Source organism: Neoarius graeffei, chromosome 4 (assembly GCF_027579695.1).
Source record: "Neoarius graeffei isolate fNeoGra1 chromosome 4, fNeoGra1.pri, whole genome shotgun sequence".
Lineage (NCBI taxonomy): Eukaryota > Metazoa > Chordata > Actinopteri > Siluriformes > Ariidae > Neoarius > Neoarius graeffei.
The window spans coordinates 15,385,783-15,413,753 of NC_083572.1; the positions used below are offsets into that span (position 1 = coordinate 15,385,783).

Sequence of the window (27,971 nt, forward strand, 5' to 3'; positions counted from 1 at the left end):
TACAGTCACATAGGCAGACACATACTAGGGCTGGGTATCACCAGATACCTCACGATACGATACTATGGCGATATTTTGCCCACGATAACGATAATATCACGGTACAGCGATTCTGCGATAATTGATATATTGCAAGAAATTTCAACCACATCACGATATCTGTGTCACTGAAGAAAATGAGAATTTATTGACCACTGTAAAATTACATTTCACATACATAACTACACACTCTTGCCAGACATGTATTTGTCTCTATTCTACTGCTGGCAAAACCAAGAGTTGCTTCACTACAACATACAGAAAATTCCCATTTCTGTGCTAGTATTCTCAACTTTTCTGTAAGCATGGACACATCAGTGCTGCTTAACAAGCAGAATCAAATTGTTTTATGAAAACTTAAAACTTGCACTGCAGACTGCACATACATTTCAGTGCTAACACTAATATCAATTTGTTCTTTGTAAACTTGAGGACATATACCTGAGAACATTTAACTTGTGCTTATTTTGCAGGAACAACACACTGTCTGAAACACATTGAAAAGTGCAGTGGGCATCTTAATTGGAGCATCTTAATTTAATTGGAGCGAAACAGGTTTTGCAAAGTGCATTCTCTTTGTCCGGCTCACTGTTTTTTTCTCCTTTCCTTTGGAATCCAAAGTGCCTCCAAACATCTGCCTTAAAGTTCGGCGGCGTCTCTAGGTTTATGTTAACAGCCATGCTTGCCTGTTTTTTTTCCTCACTGCAACCGCCGGGGAAAAAAGAGAAGACGAAGAGTGCCTTGCAGTGAGGGAGCGGCACAGCGACACCTCGCGGAGCGGAGGTGCGGAAGTCGTACTGGATTTACAACCCGTCTGAAACATGATTTTATTATTTGAAAAAATATCGATATTCAAATTTTGAGTATCGATATTGAATCGGAAGACAAAGTATCGCGATATATCGCCGTATCGATATTTTTGCACACCCCTAACACATACTGTATGTGAAAGAACATGCAAGCACAAAGGGCTTCTCTCAATGACCTGAAATTTTAACATTATTTGACCAATAGGAGGTGCTCTAGCCCTCCATTTCATTCAAAGTGCTTCATTCAGGACAAACACCACTCTCTTCCCTGGTCTCTTTGCATTCCCTCTATCTGAGCCAGTCCATGCATACCACAAATTTAAATTTGTGGAGAAATGCAGCTACCCAACTATTCCTAGAGAGCACCACATTGCTTTTTTGGTATTTGTACAAATTTATAAAAAAAAAAACAAGAATCAATCAATCAAGCAAGCAAGCAACCAACCAATCTACCGACCTAAATATCTATCATTTTTACTAATCTGCTGTTTTGTCTCATGTATGTATATGATTTGGTCTTCATTTGGTTACATTAAAACAGATGCTCCTGGGCTGCTTTCCAACTACTTCACTCTGTGACACACCCTCAAACGTGACACTGTAAACTTTAGTCTATAATGCATACTCTCAAATCAACCCTTGGGCAAAAAGGAAGAGACGCTACAAGTCCAACAAACAAACAGCTCCAGAAGGGGGGCAGCCCTGAGGCTCCAGGGACTCATTTCTGAAATATTTGTCATCGTACTTGTCTAAATATGTCACAGAATATCATCGAGGCTGAGCCAGTCCTAATCCCATGCCATAGTCTAACAAAACATGAAGATATCAGTATCTTGATATACCAGATGCTGAAAGGTCATGGTTAAGCACATGAAAATGTCAAACGTTTGGTTTAAATAGGATCTGAGTGCGCAGTGGAACACACATTTACTCAAGACGTTCACGCACACACACATATACGTAGACATGCTGTTCCTGGAAATACATTAGCATTATGAGGTGTTAAGTGAGTCCAGAACAATATCAAGCTGCACTCAGGAACTAAAGCAAGTCCAAAGCTTGGCAACTCGAAGACTTTTATACGTACCTCTCTACATGCGCTAAAACATGACAAGATCAATTAACATTTTCAAAAGACCATCCATCCATTATCTCTAGCCACTTTATCCTGTCCTACAGGGTCGCAGGCAAGCTGGAGCCTATCCCAGCTGACTATGGGCAAGAGGCAGGGTACACCCTGGACAAGTCACCAGGTCATCACAGGGCTGACACATAGAGGCAAATAACTGTTCACACTCACGGTCAATTTAGAGCCACAAATTAGCCTAACCTGCATGTCTTTGGACTGCTGGGGAAACCCACACAGAAAGGCCCCTGTTGGCCACTGGGCTCGAACCCAGAACCTTCTTGCTGTGAAACAACAGTGCTAACCACTATACCACCGTGCCACCTGTTACGGGACTAAGATTTCATCATCATTGTGAGGGAAAGCATTGGAAGAGAAAGGAATAAAACGTGATAGACACGGGGCCTAGGGCGGCATGGTGGTGTAGTGGTTAGCGCTGTCGCCTCACAGCAAGAAGGTCCGGGTTCGAACCCCGTGGCCGGCGAGGGCCTTTCTGTGCGGAGTTTGCATGTTCTCCCCGTGTCCGCGTGGGTTTCCTCTGGGTGCTCCGGTTTCCCCCAAAGACATGCAGATTAGGTTAACTGGTGACTCTAAATTGACCGTAGGTGTGAATGGTTGTCTGTGTCTATGTGTCAGCCCTGTGATGACCTGGCGACTTGTCCAGGGTGTACCCCGCCTTTCGCCCGTAGTCAGCTGGGATAGGCTCCAGCTTGCCTGCGACCCTGTAGAACAGGATAAAGCGGCTAGAGATAATAAGATGAGATGAGATGAGACACGGGGCCTTTCAGTTTTTCCTCACAGTAGGTGAGTTTAAAAAAAAAAATGGTTTTGTTGAAAATGGCCAACTTCCACCATCCCAGGAAGTGTATGGTACTCTTGAATAGACCTAATTGTGGCACTACATGTGGGTGTAACTGTACAGGAAAGAGGGTTTGTGTTCACTCAAACACTTATGCAACTTAACACTTATACAGTACAGTATCTGTCCGAGCATGCATTGTATGCACACACACATCTATATTTAGAGACTTGGCAGATCCACTCGTTGGCAGTGTAACTCCCTGGTTTCATCTCCAGCATATGGAAGGTATGGAAACCTATTAAGCCTCTTATAACACGAGTTGAGATCTGAAGGTGAAGAGAAATTAAACCAGCTAAGTCTTATATTTACAAGCAGCTCTACTATACTATAACAGCAAGACAGAATAATGAGTTGCCAAATTGCCTGAAAGTCCTACAAGGCGCAAAACGGTGCCAAGTCATGTACCGTAGCATCAAAGCTATTACCAATGTAGTGCACAAGCGCAAACAACTGGAGCATTCAACAGGAAACAGGAGGAGAATCAGCATAACCCAGAGTCTCTGAAAGAGCCTTTATTGTAACATTTACTGCAAAACAATACTCGCTTGTTGACTGTCTGAGCGTGTGTGTGTGTGTGTGTGCAACAAAACGTGACCTGGTGTCACACTTTCACTCCTGACTAGTATGGTCCGACCCTGTTTAGTTTCTTTCTTTTTTCCTATTGTGTGTTTGCACTCTGTAGTGCATTCTTTTGAACTGAAGTCATTTTTAAACTTGCTTTATTTCTTAATTAACGTGTTATTCAATTACGTTTTCGGTTTTATTAACCTTATATCCTGACTCGTATTGACATATTATATTACACTTATCGGCCTTTTCGGTTTTCAGCCATGTTGAATGTAGTTCGTTTGGTCCACGGCAGGCGTCGCTTATCTGCACGATCTTCACGAGACTTGTGCGAGACTTCAAACGTGAATTGCCGGCGCCGCCATTTTGAAAACTGTTTACACAGCAGCCAGATCGCCATCTCATTCCAATTTAGATTCATTTCGAGATTTGCCAGCTTCATCAGTGATGGAGATTATTCCATACGACTTCGAACCAACGTGGAGTAGAGAAGAGTTGGAAAGACGACAGGATAAAGACTAGTCCGTCGCGCTGGTACGTCATTACTGTCGCACAGTTAAAACGTGCCAGATCAGCAGCTGGTGGGTTTTCAAAATAATAATATACGTATTATACTGAGTGCATTTCCTACATAATCCTCACTAAGGCTGCTGGGCCATAGAAGGTTCACGCTGCATGCTGCACGCTACACGTTCACGTGAAGAACCGGACCCTGGGCCATTAAACTTCATGCTTGGATGTTCACGTGTTGCGTCTGTTCTACTTTGACCGAGTAACCAACAATATGGACTCTTCGGATGACGACGATTGCCTCATTCTGCTTTTACTGAGACAGAGGAAGAGAAAAAGGAACAGAATTTGGAGCCGAGAACACTTCCTTCTGAGAGAAACCCGTGGTGAATTTCACCGAACATTCTATAATCTGCTTGACAATCCCGATGAAGAACTATTTTTCAATTATACCATTCAATTATATTTTTTTCTGAAGTTTTCCCCTGAAAGCATAGCGTTATCTCCCTAGACCCGTTCTGATTGGCTGGCGCGGCGGTGACCGCATGCATTGACTGGAATTTCCATCTTCACGCCTAGAAAAAAGTGTGCATGTTCATTTCTCGCTTCACGCGTGAAGTGTGCAGCGTGCAGCGTGCAACGTGAACGCCGTTCTATGGCCCAGAGCAAGTCATGCTACGTTTGTCCACTTTTCTTTACACGCGTGTAGCGTGCAGCATGCAGCGTGCAGCGTGAACCTTCTATGGCCCAGCTGCCTAAGGTTTCGGACAGCACTACAAAATGGCGTCCCCACTATATAGTGCGTAGGGAGCGATTTCGGATACAGGGAAAACTTCCGGCTTGATCACGTCAGCATTCGAAGGAAGGTGCGGGCGTCTTTTGCCAACGTTAGCAGATGTTGGTCATTTTGATTTCCGCTGTATGTTTTACTTCCGTCCTATGAAGTCTCGCACAGGTCTCAGCGAATCTCGTTTACGGCCGCTGCTCTGACATATGGACTGATAGCATATTTCAAACACTCATAACTTGCTATAGCGGTGACAAAATACTGTAGCTGTCAGAAATGCGTTCCTATATTTTATAAAATGAGATAAATAGAATTTTGATCATAAAAAAAAATTGCCTTCAGTTCCCCTTTAAGCCTTATATAATTTTACTCTCGTATTATTTAGTGGTGTAGGACAATTTGTTAAGAAAAGGCATCCTGACCCATAATAAGAGAAACTCAAACTTGTGATAAGGGAGTGGTGTGAAAAGGATGTGCATGTGTATTAATGTGATAGCGGTTGGATGTATGTGGTGCACAGGGTTTTTTTTAGAAGGTCTGGTATTGATCGGAATTTAAAGCCGAAGAACTTTAGGATCGAGGTTGCCAAATCGTCGCCAGATGCTCCGACCTCACGTGATCCTGCAGAGGAATGTCGAGAGCTACGTTCTTCAAAGGAAATTAAATTGGCATAAAATTCAACCATGGAATAGTCTGTGTGTGTGTGTGTGTGTGTGTGTGGTCTATGGCTAAAAGACAGAGAGCGCAATAATTTCCCGAAAGCTCTATCAACCAGCGGCGCAAGCTTCACTTTAGACACTCCAGGGTTGCTACCGGTACTCTCTAAAGCTTTCGGGAAACATTTCAATCAGATAAGAGCCCAGTTAAAGCGTACACCACTCACTTTGAGTCTCAAATGTTCTTGCTTGTTTGTTATAGCTTGGAAGTGGCCTGGGCCAAGAAAGACAGAGCACTCAGGCTTAAACATACTTCTGTTATGCTGAGGCTACAGTCGGCACAGGCTCACCAAAACTGTGCAGCCGAAGATTGCAATTTCACACCATTCTGTGGAAAGTCTACAGACCGGTGTGTGTGTGAAAGTCTCAGTAGATCAGCGGTTTCTCAAATACGACACCCTAGAGCCAAGAACCATGCCACGGTCAAAGTAGCTGAAATCGCATTTATCCGCATTATGAATCGTGCTGCTGCGACATGATTGGCTGATTGGATAAGTGCAAAAAAGAGCAGGTAAACAGGTGTTGCTATTAAAGTGGACGGTGAGTGGATGACAGTTTGCTGTATAACTGCTAGTGAATGAAATCGGTGCGGCACGGTGGTGTAGTGGTTAGCGCTGTCGCCTCACAGCAAGAAGGTCCTGGGTTCGAGCCCCGTGGCCGGCGAGGGCCTTTCTGTGCGGAGTTTGCATGTTCTCCCCGTGTCCGCGTGGGTTTCCTCCGGGTGCTCCGGTTTCCCCCACAGTCCAAAGACATGCAGGTTAGGTTAACTGGTGACTCTAAATTGACCGTAGGTGTGAATGTGAGTGTGAATGGTTGTCTGTGTCTATGTGTCAGCCCTGTGATGACCTGGCGACTTGTCCAGGGTGTACCCCGCCTTTCGCCCGTAGTCAGCTGGGATAGGCTCCAGCTTGCCTGCGACCCTGTAGAAGAATAAAGCGGCTAGAGATAATGAGATGAGATGAGATGAGACAAATCACCAGCTAGAGCCATTTCGGCTACACACAACCTCCCAGAATTCCCCTCTCATTTTCTGCGCACGCACACATGCACACACACACACACACACACACACAGTTTGACTGGTCTATTCTTACATCCATCATTTTGACATGTTGCTAATGGCATTTTGCCCCCCAGTCTACAAAAGTCAGTTATGCTAAATCACACCACACAGTTGTGTTTGTATGCGTGTGTGTGTGTGTGTGTGTATGTGTAGTGCTATTTAGCCCAAATGCCAGATGCTTATTGAAATAATTTTTCCAAGAAATTATTGTCCTTAGGGCACTCTACAAGCATGTGTGCGTGCACATACACACACACGAGCAGTGGTGTAAACAGTATAAGGCCATCATCAATGACTTCTCTGATCTTATAATTTCCCTTCTGGTGGTAGTGGTAGTGTGTGTGTGTGTGTGTGTGTGTGCATGCTCTAAGAGAGCAGAATAATTATGTACACTACTCACTGAGGAAAATGAGTATTACTGGATTACGGTACTAGAGATATGTGTAAATGTGTGTGTGTGTACATACAGTGTGAATAGACATACTAACTGCGTTTGCTCAGTGCTGCGATATCAAAATGAAGCATGGAGTAATAAACTGTCATGTAGTGATGTGCGAGCACTCAGATTCGTGAGTGTTTCATCTCGCAGCCTGTTGAGTAACAGATTGTTCAACTTCGAAACTTCTCGAGAACGCTTCTGAGAATTCAAGCCAAGCAGGTTTGTCCAGTCGCGTCATTTTGTGCTACATGTAAGTATCATGTTCTCAAAGCTGTAGATATGTAGCTAGCAGCAGAAAACGTGAAACGGCCTTAAATGCTGTTGCTAGGAAATATGATACCTCGATGTAGCTTCTAAAATGGGAGGAGACAGTGGAGCGATGGCGGTGTTCCTGATAAAATCACATTTTAACAGCACAAGTTTCTGCATCTCTCATCTCATCTCATCATCTCTAGCCGCTTTATCCTGTTCTACAGGGTCGCAGGCAAGCTGGAGCCTATCCCGGCTGACTACGGGCGAAAGGCGGGGTACACCCTGGACAAGTCGCCAGGTCATCACAGGGCTGACACATAGACACAGACAACCATTCACACTCACATTCACACCTACGGTCAATTTAGAGTCACCAGTTAACCTAACCTGCATGTCTTTGGACTTTGGGGGAAACCGGAGCACCCGGAGGAAACCCACGCAGACATGGGGAGAACATGCAAACTCCACACAGAAAGGCCCTCGCCAGCCACGGGACTCGAACCCGGACCTTCTTGCTGTGAGGCGACAGCGCTAACCACTACACCACCGTGCCGCCCTGTTTCTGCATATACTGATTCAAATGTTATTAATACTCCAGTGAGTATTAATAATGAACGCTCAAATCTGATAGGTCAGAAGGTGTTGATGACTTTTTTTTTTTTTTAGAACAGCAGCTCAGGAAGTAGTTGCACCAGAAAGGGTTATTTTGATGCCAATAGATATGATCATATCTAGTGACCTATACAGGGAAATGTATCACCCAACTGGTCTCAGGAAAAAAAAAATGCATGCAAATGATCTCTAGTCCCTTCTATATGCTGAATATTAACATTCTGGCACAAGTATATGGGAAGTCATGGCCTAATGGTTAGAGAAGTAACTTTGGGACCAAAAGGTTGCTGGTTCAATTCCCTGGATCAACAGGAATGGCTGAAATGCCTTTGAGCAAGGCAACTAACCCCAGACTGCTCTGGGTATATTGTACGTCACTCTGGATAAGAGTGTCTGCTAAATGCCTGTAATATGATGCGTACAAACGCATCCAGAGTTGATGAGAATACCATGGACAAAGGTTATGACCAATGAGCAAGTCTACCAGCTCGCTCAAATGCAAAACGAACTGTGCTGAGTTTCCCAAAAGTATCGTACCGGTAGCACAAAGATCATCGTTAAATGGTTGAGTGGGCAGCACAATGAACTCTCTCTCTCTCTCTCCTAGTTAAAACGCTCTTAGCATTAAGAGGCTTTCCGGAAACCCACCCTTGTTCAGTCATATCAAATCCTGCAAAGTTACCAGACTTGGGTCCTGTCATAAGACAACCACAAGACACCATCGAATGCAGTGTGATGATAGAGCTTGTGGAAGGAAACAGACGTCATGGGTAGACCACGGCCTAATGGTTAGAGAAGTAACTTTGGGACCAAAAGGTTGCTGGTTCGATTTCCTGGACCAGCAGGAATGGCTGAAGTGCCTTTAAGCAAGACTCTCAACTGCTCTGGATAAGATCTCATCTCATTATCTCTAGCCGCTTTATCCTTCTACAGGGTCGCAGGCAAGCTGGAGCCTATCCCAGCTGACTACGGGCGAAAGGTGGGGTACACCCTGGACAAGTCGCCAGGTCATCACAGGGCTGACACATAGACACAGACAACCATTCACACTCACATTCACACCTACGGTCAATTTAGAGTCGCCAGTTAACCTAACCTGCATGTCTTTGGACTGTGGGGGAAACCGGAGCACCCAGAGGAAACCCACGTGGACACGGGGAGAACATGCAAACTCCGCACAGAAAGGCCCTTGCCGGCCCCGGGGCTCGAACCCAGGACCTTCTTGCTGTGAGGCGACAGCGCTAACCACTACACCACCGTGCCGCCTCTGGATAAGATCGTCTGCTAAATGCCCGTAACGTAATATAAATATTATGGTACAGCTGAAGCTACCATCTGAGCTTTGTGGTGATATAAAACGAATCCACACCTTCTGACCAATCAGATTCGAGAATGTTCTCTCTCAACTTTCTTTAACTCATACTTGTCTCTCATGAGGAGTCTCGACAGGTCAGAGAGTAGGCGCTGTGTATCGACACCAAACAGATCAGTTCATCTTCAATCAGAGCGACTAGTGAGTTCCTCACTGGATTAAACACACACGCACCCACACTGCGCTCTGGGGGGTTTTATTCCCCAGACTGGCCTAAACACTTTCAGCTACTAGAATCCGTGATCTCATTTGTCTTTAACCTCATTTGTTTGTTTTTGCTTCAGCAGTTTGTTGTGTCTGGGCAACCACAACCATTTTACAAGGAAAAACTTCTGCTGTTAGAGTCTTGTGGCTTTCATGCAACATGAAGTACGACAGTGTTTCAGAGCTATGGTTAAAAAAAAAAAACATTAAAATACAAAATTTTGGCAATAAAGTCATCATATTTCAGGAACGATGTTGTAATACTGTGAGAACAAACCATCATACTGTATATGACATTTTGAGAAAAATAGTTGCAATGTTTTGAGGGAAAAAATATTTAGTAATATTTGAAGAATAAATACTGTGAATTTTTCTTTGTAATATTATGCTGTTTCTCGAGAAATATTACGACTTTATTCTCGAAATATTGCGGAATATGATTATTATCATAATCTTATATATTATGAAGTATTATGACTTTATTCTTGGAACACTGCAACTTTTTCCTTGTAACATTATAACCATCCATCCATCCATTATCTGTAGCCGCTTATCCTGTCCTACAGGGTCGCAGGCAAGCTGGAGCCTATCCCAGCTGACTATGGGCGAGAGGCGGGGTACACCCTGGACAAGTCGCCAGGTCATACATTATAACCAGATTCTCAAAATATTGGAACTTTTTTCTCATAATATCATTTATTTTTTTTGCGGGGCGGTTTCCATCAAATCCTGCGCTCTGATTGGCTGGCGAGTGGGTCTGTATCCTACGATACGGACCCCAGTTACGGACCCCGGTTATGGACCTCTGGTGACTCGCTTGTTCACAACAACAACAAACATAGTAGCAATTTTTGTCAACATTTATTTTCACATTTCTCAGGAGAATAGCATTAATTTTACATCATGGATAGTGATGACGACGGTCTTCACAGCGAAAGCGAGTTTTACTACCCTGAGGAAGAAGAAATAAAAGAAAACATTTCAGGAGAAAGCTAAAAACCTGTAACTTGCTAACGCCGAGCAAAAACATGGCTGAATCCTGAATGACTCAATTTTGTATAAATAGGGGACTACATAGGCGGCAAAATGTAGTTTTTTCCTGCCATGGAAGTGCACTTGTATACCGAGGAGGAAGCCATTTGCATTACAGCCGTGAATGAGGATTCAAAATGGCGGCTTGGCTCGGTTTTCCCTTTCGGGCGCTCTCGTTACCTCCGCCAAAGAGGTTATGTTTTCGGTAGCGTTGGTTTGTTTGTTGGTTGGTTTGTCTGTTAGCAACATTACGGAAAAAGTTATGAACGGATTGCTCTGAAATTTTTTCCGGAGGTGTGACTGGGCACAAGTAACAATCCATTAAATTTTGCCGGTGATCCGGATCACCTTCTGGATCCTGGATTTTTTTTAAAGGATTCTTGGCGGAGGTCTGTGCTCTCCGAGTGCTTTTCTAGTTTTCTGTTAGAATTTGGTAAAGAAAAAATATATATATATTATTTACCAGCTTAAGGTTGGTCTGTATGGTGAAATACCATGACCTCAGCCTTAAATACTGACCTTGGCCCAGAGGGCCTCGCTCAGTACTTTCAAGACCTCGATCACGGTATTTCACGATACAGACCTCCCAGCTGGTAAATAACATATACAGTGGGGCAAAAAAGTATTTAGTCAGTCACCGATTGTGCAAGTTCTCCCACTTAAAAAGATGAGAGAGGCCTGTAATTTTCATCATAGGTATACCTCAACTATGAGAGACAAAATGAGAAAAAAAATCCAGAAAATCACATTGTCTGATTTTTAAAGAATTTATTTGCAAATTATGGTGGAAAATAAGTATTTGGTCAATAACAAAAGTTCATCTCAATACTTTGTTATATACCCTTTGTTGGCAATGACAGAGGTCAAACATTTTCTGTAAGTCTTCACAAGGTTTTCACACACTGTTGCTGGTATTTTGGTCCATTCCTCCATGCAGATCTCCTCTAGAGCAGTGATGTTTTGGGGCTGTCGCTGGGCAACATGGACTTTCAACTCCCTCCAAAGATTTTCTATGGGGTTGAGATCTGGATACTGGCTAGGCCACTCCAGGACCTTGAAATGCTTCTTATGAAGCCACTCCTTCGTTGCCCGGGCGGTGTGTTTGGGATCATTTTCATGCTGAAAGACCCAGCCACGTTTCATCTTCAATGCCCTTGCTGATGGAAGGAGGTTTTCACTCAAAATCTCACAATACATGGCCCCATTCATTCTTTCCTTTACACGGATCAGTCGTCCTGGTCCCTTTGCAGAAAAACAGCCCCAAAGCATGATGTTTCCACCCCCATGCTTCACAGTAGGTATGGTGTTCTTTGGATGCAACTTGGCATTCTTTCTCCTCCAAACACGACAAGTTGAGTTTTTACCAAAAAGTTCTATTTTGGTTTTATCTGACCATATGACATTCTCCCAATCCTCTTCTGGATCATCCAAATGCTCTCTAGCAAACTTCAGACGGGCCTGGACATGTACTGGCTTAAGCAGGGGGACACGTCTGGCACTGCAAGATTTGAGTCCCTGGCGGCGTAGTGTGTTACTGATGGTAGCCTTTGTTACTTTGGTCCCAGCTCTCTGCAGGTCATTCACTAGGTCCTCCCGTGTGGTTCTGGGATTTTTGCTCACCGTTCTTGTGATCATTTTGACCCCACGGGGTGAGATCTTGCGTGGAGCCCCAGATCGAGGGAGATTATCAGTGGTCTTGTATGTCTTCCATTTTCTAATAATTGCTCCCACAGTTGATTTCTTCACACCAAGCTGCTTACCTATTGCAGATTCAGTCTTCCCAGCCTGGTGCAGGTCTACAATTTTGTTTCTGGTGTCCTTTGACAGCTCTTTGGTCTTGGCCATAGTGGAGTTTGGAGTGTGACTGTTTGAGGTTGTGGACAGGTGTCTTTTATACTGATAACGAGTTCAAACAGGTGCCATTAATACAGGTAACGAGTGGAGGACAGAGGAGCCTCTTAAAGAAGAAGTTACAGGTCTGTGAGAGCCAGAAATCTTGCTTGTTTGTAGGTGACCAAATACTTATTTTACCGAGGAATTTACCAATTAATTCATTAAAAATCCTACAATGTGATTTCCTGGATTCTTTCCCCCCATTCTGTCTCTCATAGTTGAGGTGTACCTATGATGAAAATTACAGGCCTCTCTCATCTTTTTAAGTGGGAGAACTTGCACAATTGGTGGCTGACTAAATACTTTTTTGCCCCACTGTATGTATTATGACTTTATTTCCCCTCAAAATATTAGGAGTTTATTCTACAAAAAATGACAACCATATTTTCAAAATCTTTTTTTTTAATTATGACTGCATGTTTTAACAGTGCCTCTAAAATGCTGTCATAAAGAGGCACCTAATTTTTTTTAACCTACTAAAGAACTTCTCATATTTTTTTAATCCATTTTCCGTTGCAGTCAATGTTGTGAAATATCCATGAAAAAAGTTAGCTCCTTTTAGCACTTATGTTATAACAGTTATAAGAGTTATATAAACAGTCATCAGAGCTGTTGTTATAGAAAATGCTTTTTACAGATGTTATAGCGGAGCCCCATATTTAAGAGAACATGGCAATGCATCGACCTGAACAAACATACATACACATGACATGCATGTACCACCACAGGGGACCCGCCCATAAGTGCAAGGCAACGTATAAATGCTTGACCACCAGACAACAAAATCTGTATCTTTATTTACACAAGATAGATGGGTTTTAATCCAGTGATTAGTTTTAATTTGATTTTTAAAAAATAACATGGGATTATTTACTAACACATTTTATAGAAAATATTCACGACCGTTTCATATAAAACTAGTTAAAACAGTTTTAGTAGTCCACTATCTTGTTGGACAGTTGACAGTTTCTGCCATGTAAGGGCGATAGACAGTTGTAATCGCAGGAAGAGTTTTACTGAAAGCACGCGAGCAAACAGATCCGAAACGGAGACAAAGGCAGAGTCGAAAAACAGGCAGTGGTCGAGCGAGGCACAGACAGGATATCAGAGGTAATACCCATCATCCAAAAACATGGGGTCAAAACCAGAAAAGCGATATAAAATACAAGACTTTCACAAAGTCCTGAGAGTCCTTATAGGTATGTGCTGTGATTGCACTCTAATCAGGAACAGGTGGAAAGTAATTAGTCCTAATGGCGTGCATGTGCTTTGCACTCTGTGGCTCCGCTCCAAGCTCCAGCACATATGGACATGAAAGATGTAACCAGACAACTGTTTGACATATCAAATTTGATACCCGATCATAACTCTATAGTAATGATGTAAAGTGAAAGCGCTGGTTCACTGCTGTCCACAGGCATCCAGCAGAGTCACTTGGTGTGGATTGAAGGAGTTTATGATATAAATTTATATTTAATAGTAGGTCCGAGCTTAGTTTTTTTTTCCGCTCGTGACACGAATGCAGTGAAAAGCAAGCTGGGCGAGTCCTGTCAGATTTTAACAGGGCACAGGAACTTCGTGCATCTATATAATAATAATATACTATATTCCGGACTTCACTGTAGACTACATGTAAAGGGTGTGCACCATCCTTTTATGTTTATGGTATCATTAACATGCATGTTCACAAACCAAAATGATAAGATACTGCAGCAGGCTTACTGTATACACACACGTGTCGGCTGTCTGGCTACTCGTATTCATTAATACGGTATTCCTGTACTCACTATACCTGGTCTACAACCCCGATTCCAAAAAAGTTGGGACAAAGTACAAATTGTAAATAAAAATGGAATTTAAAATTTACATATCTCAAAAACTGATATTGTATTCACAATAGAACATAGACAACATATCAAATGTCAAAAGTGAGACATTTTGAAATTTCATGCCAAATATTGGCTCATTTGAAATTTCATGACAGCAACACATCTCGAAAAAGTTGGGACAGGGGCAATAAGAGGCTGGAAAAGTTAAAGGTACAAAAAAGGAACAGCTGGAGGACCAAATTGCAACTCATTAGGTCAATTGGCAATAGGTCATTAACTTGACTGGGTATAAAAAGAGCATCTTGGAGTGGCAGCGGCTCTCAGAAGTAAAGATGGGAAGAGGATCACCAATCCCCCTAATTCTGCGCCGACAAATAGTGGAGCAATACCAGAAAGGAGTTTGACAGTGTAAAATTGCAAAGAGTTTGAACATATCATCATCTACAGTGCATGATATCATCAAAAGATTCAGAGAATCTGGAAGAATCTCTGTGCGTAAGGGTCAAGGCCAGAAAACCATACTGGGTGCCCATGATCTTCGGGCCCTTAGACGGCACTGCATCACATACAGGCATGCTTCTGTATTGGAAATCACAAAATGGGCTCAGGAATATTTCCAGAGAACATTATCTGTGAACACAATTCACCGTGCCATCCGCCGTTGCCAGCTAAAACTCTATAGTTCAAAGAAGAAGCCGTATCTAAACGTGATCCAGAAGCGCAGACGTCTTCTCTGGGCCAAGGCTCATTTAAAATGGACTGTGGCAAAGTGGAAAACTGTTCTGTGGTCAGATGAATCAAAATGTGAAGTGCTTTATGGAAATCAGGGACGCTGTGTCATTCGGACTAAAGAGGAGAAGGACGACCCAAGTTGTTATCAACGCTCAGTTCAGAAGCCTGCATCTCTGATGGTATGGGGTTGCATTAGTGCGTGTGGCATGGGCAGCTTACACATCTGGAAAGACACCATCAATGCTGAAAGGTATATCCAGGTTCTAGAACAACATATGCTCCCATCCAGATGACGTCTCTTTCAGGGAAGACCTTGCATTTTCCAACATGACAATGCCAAACCACATACTGCATCAATTACAGCATCATGACTGTGTAGAAGAAGGGTCCGGGTACTGAACTGGCCAGCCTGCAGTCCAGATCTTTCACCCATAGAAAACATTTGGCGCATCATAAAACGGAAGATACGACAAAAAAGACCTAAGACAGTTGAGCAACTAGAATCCTACATTAAAGCCGCAAGCGGCCTCGACGGGCCCTCGCGCCAGCGGCCAAGGGGGGCGGGGGCATGCGTCCCTGCGAAAGACCTTCCACAGCTTCTTCGGCAAGAGACATTACTCCCACAATGGCGACAAAGCACAGAATTGGACACAGAGTACACAGTGCGCTGAGATGTTGTCATGGACAGAAGATTTTATGCCATGGCTTCCCAACCAAATTAATGTATTTACCTCATCAGTCACCAAGCTATAGCTACATAGGATTGTCTTCTGTTAGACATGTATTAGTCTGTATGTAACGCTACAACACTTGCTCCCAACTGCCTACCCATTCCCCACAAGTCATGTGTGTTTGAGGCAACCAAAACAACATACTCCTGGTGCCTCATGATTGTAAAGACCTCTCCTGCAACTGCTACAGCGCAATGAGCGCCCCCAGTGGTGAAAGTTCACCAAATTTGGTATACATGGCAAGGGACCTATGAAGAGTTGTTTTGTCAAGTTTGATCAAGTTTGACCAATCAGAAGCCGAGATATAAATTGTTGCCTGAAAACAGCGCCCCCAGTGGCAAAAGTTCAGAAAATTTGGCACATATGTCAGGTGACCTGTTAAGAGTGTGCGTATCAAGTTTGATCAAGATTGAGAAAATAGAAGATGAGATATTGATTTTTGAAGAATAAATTTTTTGGTTTTTCCCATGTCAGTAGGTGGCGCTATGCTGTACATGAGCGATTATGAGTTGGAAAAATAAGTGTCTACAACAGCAACGTACTATCACAAGGTAGTGGTGTGAAGGAGAAGCATTATGGAATTATTTACCAAAAACCCGTTTTGGAGCAATTGCGTCGGCCAAAAACAGCGCCCCCCATGGACGAAAATTCCCAAAATGTGGTATACATGACATGGGAGGTAGTAAGAGGGTGGCCGTGAAGTTTGACCAAATTTGAGGAAAGATTGGATTTTTTGCCCAAAAATAGCGCCCCCCAGTGGCGAAATATCACAGAAATTGGGTAACATGTCAGATGCCCAATGAGTGATTTGCGTGTGAAGTATGAGCAGTTTTGAGCAATTTGAAGATTTGTTATGAATTTTTAAGCATGTAAAATTTTGCATTGAAAATTGATTGACGTATAACTTCTGAACGCTGTATGCTACGTGAAACGTATTTAGTAACTTTTGTCAGCCATGTCTGTAGATGATGTGTATCAATTTTGGTGACATTCCTATGAACGGTCTAGGAGGAGTTGCGCCGTCTTCGTGGCCATGCATTTCGCACAAAAGTGAAATTACCTCACTTCCTGTTGGGCGTGGCTAATGCATTGGCATTACATTTTTGTCCGGCTTAGTGAGATACATATGCGTACCAAATGGCATGCCACTACTACAAACTACATGGCAACCAGGCACCTTAATGCGGGAGGCCAAAATCACAACGAGTTAGGGGGCGCTATAGAGGCCCTGAGGCCCGCCTGGATCTGGGCTTCTGGTTCTCAGTAGCGGTGGCAGTCTAAGAGAAAGGAGCCAAATTTCGTGCGATGTCGACCATGGCAAGCGCCCCAAAAAGGGTCTTGTAAAGAGTTTGCTTGCCAAGTTTGACAAATCAGAAGTTGCAATATCATTTTTGCCATAACCAGCACCCCCAGTGGCGAAAGTGCACAAAATTTGGCGTATATGTCAGGTGAACTATGAAGAGTATGCGTATGAAGTTTGATGACAATTGAGTAAATAGAAGATGAGACATAGATTTTTGAAGAATAAATTTTTTGGTTTTTCCCATGTCAGTAGGTGGCGCTATGCTGTACATGAGCGATTATGAGATGGAAAAATAAGTGTCCACAACAGCAACGTACTATCACAAGGTAGTGGTGTGAAGGAAAAGCATTATGGAATTATTCACCAAAAACCCGTTTTGGAGAAATTGCGTCGGCCAAAAACAGCGCCCCCCATGGACGAAAATTCCCAAAATGTGGTATACATGACATGGGAGGTAGTAAGAGGGTGGCCGTGAAGTTTGACCAAATTTGAGGAAAGATTGGATTTTTTGCCCAAAAATAGCGCCCCCAGTGGCGAAATATCACAGAAATTGGGTAACATGTCAGAAGCCCAATGAGTGATTTGCGTGTGAAGTATGAGCAGTTTTGAGCAATTAGAAGATTTGTTATGAATTTTTTAGCATGTAAAATTTTGAAGTGCAAATTGATTGACGTATAACTTCTGAACGGTTAATCCTACGTGAAACGTATTTAGTAACTTTTGTCAGCCATGTCTGTAGATGACATGTTTCAATTTTGGTGACATTCCTATGAACGGTCTAGGAGGAGTTGCGCCGTCTTCGTGGCCATGCATTTCGCACAAAAGTGAAATTACCTCAATTCCTGTTGGGCGTGGCTAATGCATTGGCATTACATTTTTGTCCGGCTTAGTGAGATACACATGCATACCAAATGGCATGCCACGACTACAAACTATATGGCAACCAGGCACCGTAATGCGGGAGGCCAAAATCACAACGACTTAGGGGGCGCTATAGAGGCCCTGAGCCCCGGCCAAGTTTGGGCTTTTGGTTCTGAGTAGCGGTGGCAATTCTCGGAACTGGTGCCAAATTTCGTGCGTTTTCGCCCATGGGAAGTGCCCCGAAAATGGCCCAACAGCGGAGAAAAATAAAGAAGAATAATAATAGTGAACTCTTACAAGAACAATAGGGCCTTCGCCCATAGGGCTCGGGCCCTAATTAGACAAGAATGGGTTAATATTCCTATCCCTAAACCTGAGCAACTTGTCTCCTCAGTCCCCAGACGTTTACAGACTGTTGTAAAGAGAAAAGGGGGTGTCTCACAGTGGTAAACATGGCCTTAAACTCAGTTTAAACATTTGATATGTCATCTATGTTCTATTCTGAATAAAATAAGGAATTTTGAAACTTCCACATCATTGCATTCCGTTTTTATTTACAATTTGTACTTTGTCCCAACTTTTTTGGAATCGGGGTTGTATGTATGTGGTACACATGCCGTTTTGGGGTGAGCCTCAGTTTGATTTTTCTGACAGTGGCTGGATAGGTCTGTGAGTGATGTTGATTTGCAACGGCTCTGAAGAAAATCTGCTTGAAAGCCCCTGAGTATTGGGAACTAAGACTTATTATAGGACTTGTTCACATGTAACTCACACAATCATTGAATCGTTATCTCAGTCTATTCGGCTCAGAAGCTCAGACTGCACTTCCTGACTTTGTATTATAGACATGCAACTCTTGCAGTCTTTGTTGATAGTTATCTCGGTATTAAGCTCTGTCTTAAGTACCTCAGTTCACCTGGGTATATTCACTGTCTTATATGGACACTGAATGTCCTGAGCAGGAGCTCAGATTGCAGTTGCTAAATAAAATAGTAATAATTTATTGATATCAGGTCTTTTGTGGTCAGTGTACTACAATGTAATGCGTCATGTGGTAATGCATTCTAGAACAATGCGACTTTCCATATAGTATCAGTTGTAATTATAGGGGTGTTCACACGGCAACTTTTACTCCGGTGTAGCACCGGGGCTGCCCCGGTAGAGCGTTCACACGGTACAAAGTTATACCGGTGTAGCCCCTGAAAGCTGCTTAAACCGGTGCAAATCTAACCCTGCTCGGGAGGTGGTTTAAAAAAATTTACTCCGGAGTAAATGTGGGGCAGCACCGATATAAAATGGGACGTCTGAATGCTACAGGGGTAGACTCGCTACACGTGAGGAGAGTTGATTACATACGGGCATTGCATAATTTGCATCCTGGTATTTTGCGCTTCCAAAATGGCGAATATCAACAACAACAGAACTGCGTGTCTTCCAGTGTTGCCAGATTGGGTGGTTTTAAGTGTATTTTGGCGGATTTGAACATATTTTGGGCTGGAAAACGTCAGCAGTATCTGGCAACACTGGTGTCTTCATCCACGTTGTTTTCCCGGCGCTTGGTGATGCCATGACAACCAGGAAAAGGAAGTACATTTTCACGCATGTGCATATTTCATTTCCGCATTATTACTATCGTATAGCACGGTCGCAAAACCTGCCGTGTGAACGCAAGTGGGGCTACACCGGTGCTAACACGCTTCTCTCTAGTAAGCAGGTTTGTGACGTGTGAACGCTCCACAAAATTTACACCGGTGTAAGATATATCGCAACAAAATACATCGGTGCAGCATCGATCCAAATATGTGCCGTGTGAACACCCCTTATGATCTACGCATATACCTGCAACTCTGACAATATCATTTTTAGTGAGTAATAAAATGGTTTGGAAAGTTCGTACTTTTAAAACATATTTTTGATATGGGAATTTTCTTTAAGAGGTTTCATTTACAACGTGTCTCCGACGGCTCAAAATGCATCTCCGGGCATTTAAAAACTGCAGGGAGGCCCCCAGACCCCCAGCCTTACTGGGTTGATGCCCCCCCATTTTTCTGGATCTACTCCTGGTCACACCATAATAAATATCATGGTGTTGTTTCTGGCACATGGCACGCGGTGTCAAAGACATGAATAAATTGGTCTCGCTGCGACAAGACAATGCAGCTGTTTACTGACATAAAATACGAGACACGACACAATCCGATGGTTGATATGCTATAATATTATTATTCAATTCAGGTTGATTTTGTGCCCTTGTAAATATTTTGCTCATATGCTTATCGGAAGCTTCACTTTTAGGCACAGCCTAAATATCTATAATACCGCAGATGCAGTTTTTGTGACGGTGTTCTGATAAACGGTCCTACATCCGCGAAGCGTCCTACGGTAGGAGGGGATGTCAGACATGTCTGTCGAGCAGTCCTACATTGCAGGAAATCCTACAGTGTGATTCAACTTTAACTTTTAGTCATAGTTCGCGGTTTTTCACTCTGCAAAGAACATGCTTCTACACTGATACAACGTCCACCAACCCTGTCAGAATTCATATGAATGTAGGACGTCCTGACAATTCAAACGACTCCGTCAGAATATGCTTTTACATTCATATGAATCTAGGACGCTCTGACTCCTCAATTGACCCTGTCAGAATATGTAGAATAAATAGTTTTTTTTTTTTTTATCACTATTCACAAGTACCATTTGCTCTATTAAAATGAGTGTAGGACGTTCTTACAATTCAAATGACGCCGCAGGACGTTCTCACAACTCATATGACCCCATCAGAATATGCTTCTACATTAATAAATGAATGTAGGATGTTCTGACAATTCAAAAGACCCCTTCAGAATATGCTTCTACATTAAAATATGAGTGTAGGACGTTCTTACAATTCAAATGACGCCGCAGGACGTTCTGACAACTCATATGACCCCGTCAGAATATGCTTCTACAGTAAGTAGGACGTTCTGACTATTCAACTGACCATCGGAATATGTTTTTACAATATATGAATGTAGGGTGTTCTGACATAATGCTTCTACATTAAAATAGAAGTGTAGGACGTTCTGACAGTTCAAACGACCTCTTAATCTGCACCGTTTATTCTGCACTGTTTATAGCACAGCTGATGTAGGACAAAAATCTGTTCAAATGCCAAGAAATGACGTTTTGTGCTCTGCGCATGCGCAGTGGGGCTTTGTAGGACGCATTGACGTGTAGGACAGTTTATCAGAACACCGGCTCTCACCTGTAACGTGCAGCTCGTCTCCTTTCACTTCGATCTTCAGATAGATACGTCCCCGCCGTTCCGTGTGGTCCATTCCACACAGGCTTGGCACATTGAGCACGCACTGCTTATGGACGTTCATGTCGCATGCTGTGGACACACACAAATACATCAGTGTGATAAGGACAGTCTGAAATTCCCTAACTTAGGAATCTGAAATCAGAGCAGAAGTATATTGTCGTAACTTTACTCACTATCACATTTCATGCCCTGGTGGATGAGGCCGTAGAGCAGCGAGCCGCAGTGATCGCAAAATGTCGGGCTGCCATACGTGTGGATCTTGAATTTGTGCTTGCTTCTCGGATCCTGTACAGACACAGATGGAGTGATTTAAAGGATGTACTTTCTTATTTTCCAATAATAGTACATCCTCAAGTGTTGTATTGCTCTTACACTACAGCACAACACAACCGTTTATAATTTATTACAGAAAAAAAACAAATCGTACTTTTTTTTAATCCATTTATAGTTGCATTTAATGTTGAGGAACGTCTATCAAAAAAATCATGGTTCCTGTTACCGCTCGTTTCTTTCTCTTGAAGTTAATAAGACAAAAAAAAAAAAAGGCTGGAGATCCCTCTGTCCTGTAGCCGTTCCCATATTGGACAACGTACTGACTGTTACCAAGCACTGACACTGGAGACTCCTTCCAAAAACGCCAAATAAATGATACTTTACAGATAATTTCACCATACATCAACTATATCTTTCAGTGCTGTTATAGGAATTAAATCAACATCTCTGGGTGAGAACGATTGCAATTACTCTCTCCCCTGTCAATCACAAAGACACTAGCCACTAATCACAGGCACATGTATGTAGAAGAGGACAGACAGTGCTTTCCTCCGAGTGTGTTTCGGTATCCTCTGACGCAGCGGATCAAAAAGACGCCGTTGGCCTGGCTTCTTGTGTTTCAGAGGAAGTACATGCTCGACTTCACCTTAACTCGGGAACGTTAGCTCATGGTTAGGAATGAAAACGGAGGACGGGCGGAATTATAATTTAATCATAAATTACTGCTTTGTACTGAAGCGTATTGCTGCCACATCAGAAAACGGAGAGAGCAAAAAAAAATCAGTGTCACGTAGTAACGTGACAAGTTTATTGTTATAACAATAGATTTTATGATAATGCAATCATTGATATTGTTAAAACGTGAAACTTTTCAGGTGATAATGTGATAACTTGAAACTCATGTTTGAATCTATGGTTTGAACGAGGTGTGCGGACAATAAACTGGGTAATACGGCTCATTTGCATGACTTAATCAAGTGCTATTGAGACATGGCAAGATTCTGCTGTTACTGAACACGGTGGATGACATTGTAATAAGTATGCACACTCTAAGAAGGATTTAAAAATATATGGGCCTGTACGGAAGGAAGAATGAGTCCAGTCCGCTGGAGGTAGCTTGCAACCATGGAACCGTCTATAACCATGCCCCTCCAGCTGATCACTGAGAAATAACATTACCTCCAGCGGGTCGGTAGCACGGTGGTGTAGTGGTTAGCGCTGTCGCTTCACAGAGAGAAAGTTCTGGGTTTGGCCGACGGGGGCCTTTCTGTGTAGAGTTTGCATGTTCTCCCCATGGGTTTCCTCCGGGTGCTCCGGTTTCCCCCACAGTCCAAAGACATGTGGTTAGGTTAACATGGGGCGGCCTTGGGCTGAAGTGCCCTTGAGCCCCAGCCCCAGGTGCTATAGACCCCTTTCACAGGACGTCACCGCGCCGCGAGATTTTGTTAGGCGCCATATTGGAAGACCAAGTACATGCACTCACAATATAAAACAAAGTACGAGCGAGAGTAAAGTGACACGATGGCTGATAATTCTGGTTATGTGAGTACATTACCAGCTGCAGAAAGGGCACGGTATGTGGAGAAACTGGCTGTGATTGATGGGTTTGACCCATATAAGACAAGACTCGGGGCAAGGGAGAATGGAAACATAAGGAGGACCTGACACCAATTCTGCCATCTGTTTGCTACCCAGACATTGTAAACTATTTGTTGTTTACACCCAGTGCCTACACTCAGTGTTCGAACTATGCCGATATTTTCGGGGGGGTCCCTTTTTTTCCCTGGGGGGGGCGCTTGCGCTTGTCTCAGAGCACGGATCTCCAAACACATGAGAAGCCTATCTTACGCACATATCACGCGGACTCCACACCTCCACACACGCATCGCGTCTGAAGTCATAACTCATCAGGGGAAATCGTGTCCGCATTGGCATGTTCAAAAAACAACCTCGCGTCAACAATGATACCACACGCAAGAAAAAAAAAAACCAGTCAGGCTACTCAACAACCAACCTGGCAGCAGCGAGCAAGCCCCAAACCATCCTAAATTATTATTATTATTAAATTGTAGAAGTCTGGGAGGCTTGCTACTCATACAGTTATCAACTTGGGGCCACTTTAGCATGTTTTAAATCTGAATTTCTTGCGTTTGCTTACCTCAAAGTGTCCGCAGATCATGCACAGACTTATCCATTATAACCACAGTTTTTTGCCAAGTCTCACACAGGTTTCTTTCAAGTCTACTGTTGGGCCAATAAATCATAAATAAAACAGCTCAGATTTGTTTGTTTAAGTCGTTTGCCACTCCACTTTATTCTCGTGGGTTCACATACCGCTGCCGTTATTTCCCCCTAATCACGAGTTTGTTGGTCTTCCAAAATGGCGCAGGGTCTGTTTACTTCCGGTTTCAGGTGACGTCAGTGAAAGGGGTCTATAGCATAGCTGCCCACTGCTCTGGGGTATGTGTGTGCACTCATTGCTCACTTGCGTGTGTGCATGTGCGTGTTCACTGCTTCAGACGGGTTAAATGCAGAGGACGAATTTCACTATGTTTGAGCGTACATGTGATAAATACTGTAAAGGCTTCTTCTTCTTCTTCAAACCATAAATTCAAACATGCGTTTCAAGTTATAGCAATATAAATGATCGCGTGACAATGTGAAACCAAATTATCATGTGATAACGTAAAACATTTCACGTAGTAACATTAAAGTGCATATCACGGGTAAATTCAGGAGCAAGATCAATGTAATTCTTCTATTTTATATGAAACTTTGGTCAAATATCTGTCACATTTTGCATTTTGTGCAATTTTTTTTACCTTGCGCAATACCAGAAATTTCAGTTGAAATCAAGCCATTTGAGGCAAATTGGTCCGCCTCTGAAAAAACTTGGCATTTGGATTTCCCGGCAAACATTGATTTTCGTGACGTCGCGTGCGGGACGCCTCGTTCTGAATCCTACGTCAGCGCTGGTTTGTTTATGAGAAAACGACCTGGTGGTTTTCTGCAAATTTCTTCAACGTTATCGCGTAATTATTAAAATGGTTAACAGATGTATCGTAGCAGGGTGTAGCAACACCAATCATGATGGGATTAGTACTCATCGTTTTCCAAAAGACCGGACAATGAGAGAGAAATAGGAGCGCTTGGTCTACACAGGCTGTGCACTGAAACCGTGCAAAGCTCGCGCAGCCTCCTGGCGCTTCCGCAGGTGACGTCACGAATCTGGCTCCAGACTCCCTTGGGATTTTTCCAGACGTGTTTTGTTATTTTATTTTTTTTTCTGCTGTAGACAGATGGCCTTGTGCAAAATTACCCTTCTGGATGAGTGTGTAAAGGGACATACTTTCATTAAAAAAACAAACAAAAAAACCCCGAAATTTATGCACTTTAAACTTTTCATGTTATAATGTGACACTGATTTTTTTCTTTTTTTTTTTTCTGGTGTGGCAGCAATCCGCTTCTGTACTTTTGTCTTTTAAACAACTAAAACAAAAGAAACGCCTTTAAACAACAGAACAAAAACAAAAATTTGAATTTGAAATGTACATTTTTTGAAAATGGAGAAGAACATGTACTGTTTATTTTGGGAAAAATGGCACCCAGACCCAAATACAGGAAACTTTTGTTGATTGTGGGATGACTGCCATCTAAAGCCATTGAGACCAAACATTCATTCAGACTGGATCAAAGATTGCCTTTGATAGGGTGTGTACAAAAAAAAAAAAAAACACCCCATACCAATTGGTTTAAGACTCTATGGGAAGCCCGGCTTCCTCTGACATTTCATTAAAATGCAGCGATGAAATGTTTACCAAAGTGTCTATATGATTCATCAGTCTTGCTGTAATTCAATATTTTAGCAAATCGAATGATCACGTATCTCACTGCAATATTGCACCGCTCATTCATTCAACTCAAACTCTTTCCTGGTGAGCAGCCTGCATGAAAATCTCCCTTGAAGCCCCATCACAGAGCTACAGTGTCTTGCAAAAGTATTCATCCCCCTTGGTGTTTGTCCTGTTTTGTCACATTACAAGCTGGAATTAAAATGGATTTTGGGGGGGTTAGCACCATTTGATTTACACAACATGCCTACCACTTTAAAGGTGATTTTTTTTTTAAATTATAACATAAGCTAGGGTGACCAGACGTCCCGGTTTTACCGGGACAGTCCCGATTTGGGGTTGTGTGTCCCGAGTCCCGACAAAAGTCTGTTGGGACACAGATATGTCCCGGTTTTCGCCACTCGCGACGTTTGCGACTGAGCAGCGTGGGAATCATTAGCGGAGAAATGTCTGCATTTACTATTTTGATGAATTGACAGGAATCGCAAACTTTCCTGGTTACTGCCCCCTGGCCCTGTGGCATGGGTGTTTATTTAGCCACATTATTCCAGACAACAGAACGTGTTGCCATGCAACAATAAAATAAACATTAACTGGCGCGAATGTTCTTTGTCTAGCAGCTAGCAGCAGTAATGCCGCAGCAATTATGCCGAAAAGAAAATGCACCTTTTCCAAAGATTTACAGGGCACCTACCCCTTCCTCCGAGAGGTGCAGAACAATGCGCACGAAGCCTACTACACACACTGTAAGTGTTCCTTCTCCGTAGCCCACGACTCTAGGCCAATAAAACCCTACTGGAAAAGATTCATGCCATGTACACACGTAGCCGGGTATTTTTAAAACCGAACATTTCCCCCCCTCCGTTTATAAAAATGTTTTATCCACACCACCTCGTCTTCGAAAAAAATCCCTTCCACACATAACCGAACATCTGCGTTTTCAATCACATTCATAAGCATTCCAAACCTGTAGATGGCTATTTCCCCAAATCCTACCCCCTAATCACATCGCCTGTGCTCTTGGAGCAGTAGTTGGGCTTCTAAAATTAAACATGTAAATAGCACCTGCACAATAATTAACGCTTTCAAGGCACTACTCCGATCCATTACCCTTTAGCTAGCCGCACACTACGCCGATTTTCAGCGTACCGAGCCAACTGAAGTCGCGAGTCAGGCGTAAAGACTAGTTTTCGATGGTACCGACTCATCTCACAGCCGATTCGAAAAACTAATCGGGAGCCAGACTGATCGGCGAGAGTCGCTAGCAATAGCCAATCATATCTTTCGCATATAACACGTGACATCATTAAACACAATTTCTAGCACGAGAAATACGTGTTGGTAGCACCTAATGCAGGTATATACTGTAATTCCATAGACTGAAGCTTTATCCATAGACACAGTGGGCTAGAAAGCCACTCTGCTCAAGTTGTGTGGCTGAATTCCAAATCGCTTTAACTCCCCTATATAAGTGCAGTATTTAAGGTTGGAAATAATAGCTCATGCAGCCTAGATAGTGCTCTACATATTCCATGTTGTGTCATTTGTAATTCAGCCTGTAGCATCTTCAAGTGTTGGATTTAACAGTAACTATATCCAATAGCCAATCACAAAGCTATTAAGTTGTCACGTGTCGCTTCAATCGCGACTGCACTCGTCAACAGTCGGGGGATATGTGCGTGCCCTGTCGGGAGTCGGCTCTGAAATGGGTCGGTTCGGTACCGCGTGGATCGCCGTAGTGTGCGGCTAGCTTAAGTCCATGCTTAATCTGGCTTCTGCAGTAAACAAAGGTCGCACGTTTGACGTCAGGGCAGATTTGTTATCATTTTTTTGGCGCAGATTGTGACGTTCTAAAACGCAAAACTCCGGTTATCTCTGTCTACACGAAAAGGCATACACGGAGTTTTCAAAAATCTTCACTTTGCCCGGAGTTTTTTTAAATATTCGTTTTTGATGTGTTTTCATGTGGATGACAGGCCAAAACGTAGAAAAATATCTTCGATTTAGCAGATACCCGGCTACGTGTGGACGGGGTCTCACTCTTCTTGTAAATACACATAGGCTAATGCATTTTGTTTAGGGTGGGTGGATTGACAGTCGCCTTAGCTTTGTTCCTGTGCTTTGTTCTTGTACTGAGTTGGGTAGCCTATGTTGCAAATGATGTGCGCTCCTGTGGGGCTTTCCTTGGGCTGTCGCCCCTCTCCTCCTTTATTGCTGTTTTGTTTGAGTGTATATTCTCAAATCACTTGTCTCTTTTTTGTTTCTGTTTAACATACCATTCTGACAGTTTGGCCATATTGCTGTGTTGAACAGCTTGTTGCACCTTCCATTAAAGTGTTCACTTTTGTACACATCATCTTGCTTTATTCATTCAGTTGTGGGGAATGGTTAGTAAGGTTGATTCTGACCGAGGCTATGTTGAGGTCACATATCTACTTTTTAAGTTCATGCTATAGTGCATACAATTTTAGAGATATAGCCTACATGTGCATATGCATTCTTCTTGGTGTTCTCACAAACAGGTGAAATAAATCAGTTTAAATTTGGCCTATGGACATAGCCTGGCTGTGGCAGCGGGGGCGTGGTCAAGCATCGGTCTGTGACAGGAGGGCGGAGTCAGGGAAGGTAAGTGGCAGAATCACTACACCTGTCATTAATTAATGTGTTTGTGTGTCTTCCCTATTTAAGGAGAGAGAGCGAGAGCAGAGGGGGCTCTCTCCCCAACTAGATGACTGATGTGTGTGTGTGAGAGAGTGCGTAGGCTGAAAAGCTGAATAAAGCCAGTTTTGTGAACTCAGTTCTGT

General features: G+C 43.1%; 1 protein-coding gene across 2 annotated transcripts in view; it reads right to left on the reverse strand.

Annotated features, from left to right (window-relative positions):
• The window catches only part of prkcaa (protein kinase C, alpha, a), a 517,863-nt gene that overhangs the window by 177,051 nt on the left and 312,841 nt on the right, over positions 1 to 27,971 (reverse strand). For both annotated transcript variants that reach the window (XM_060918929.1, XM_060918930.1), the window contains exons 4-5: positions 21,217 to 21,328; positions 20,984 to 21,112 (exon numbers count right to left, since the gene is read on the reverse strand). In XM_060918929.1, the coding sequence (XP_060774912.1) occupies positions 20,984 to 21,112; positions 21,217 to 21,328 (241 nt within the window). The remainder of the gene's footprint in view (positions 1 to 20,983; positions 21,113 to 21,216; positions 21,329 to 27,971) is intronic.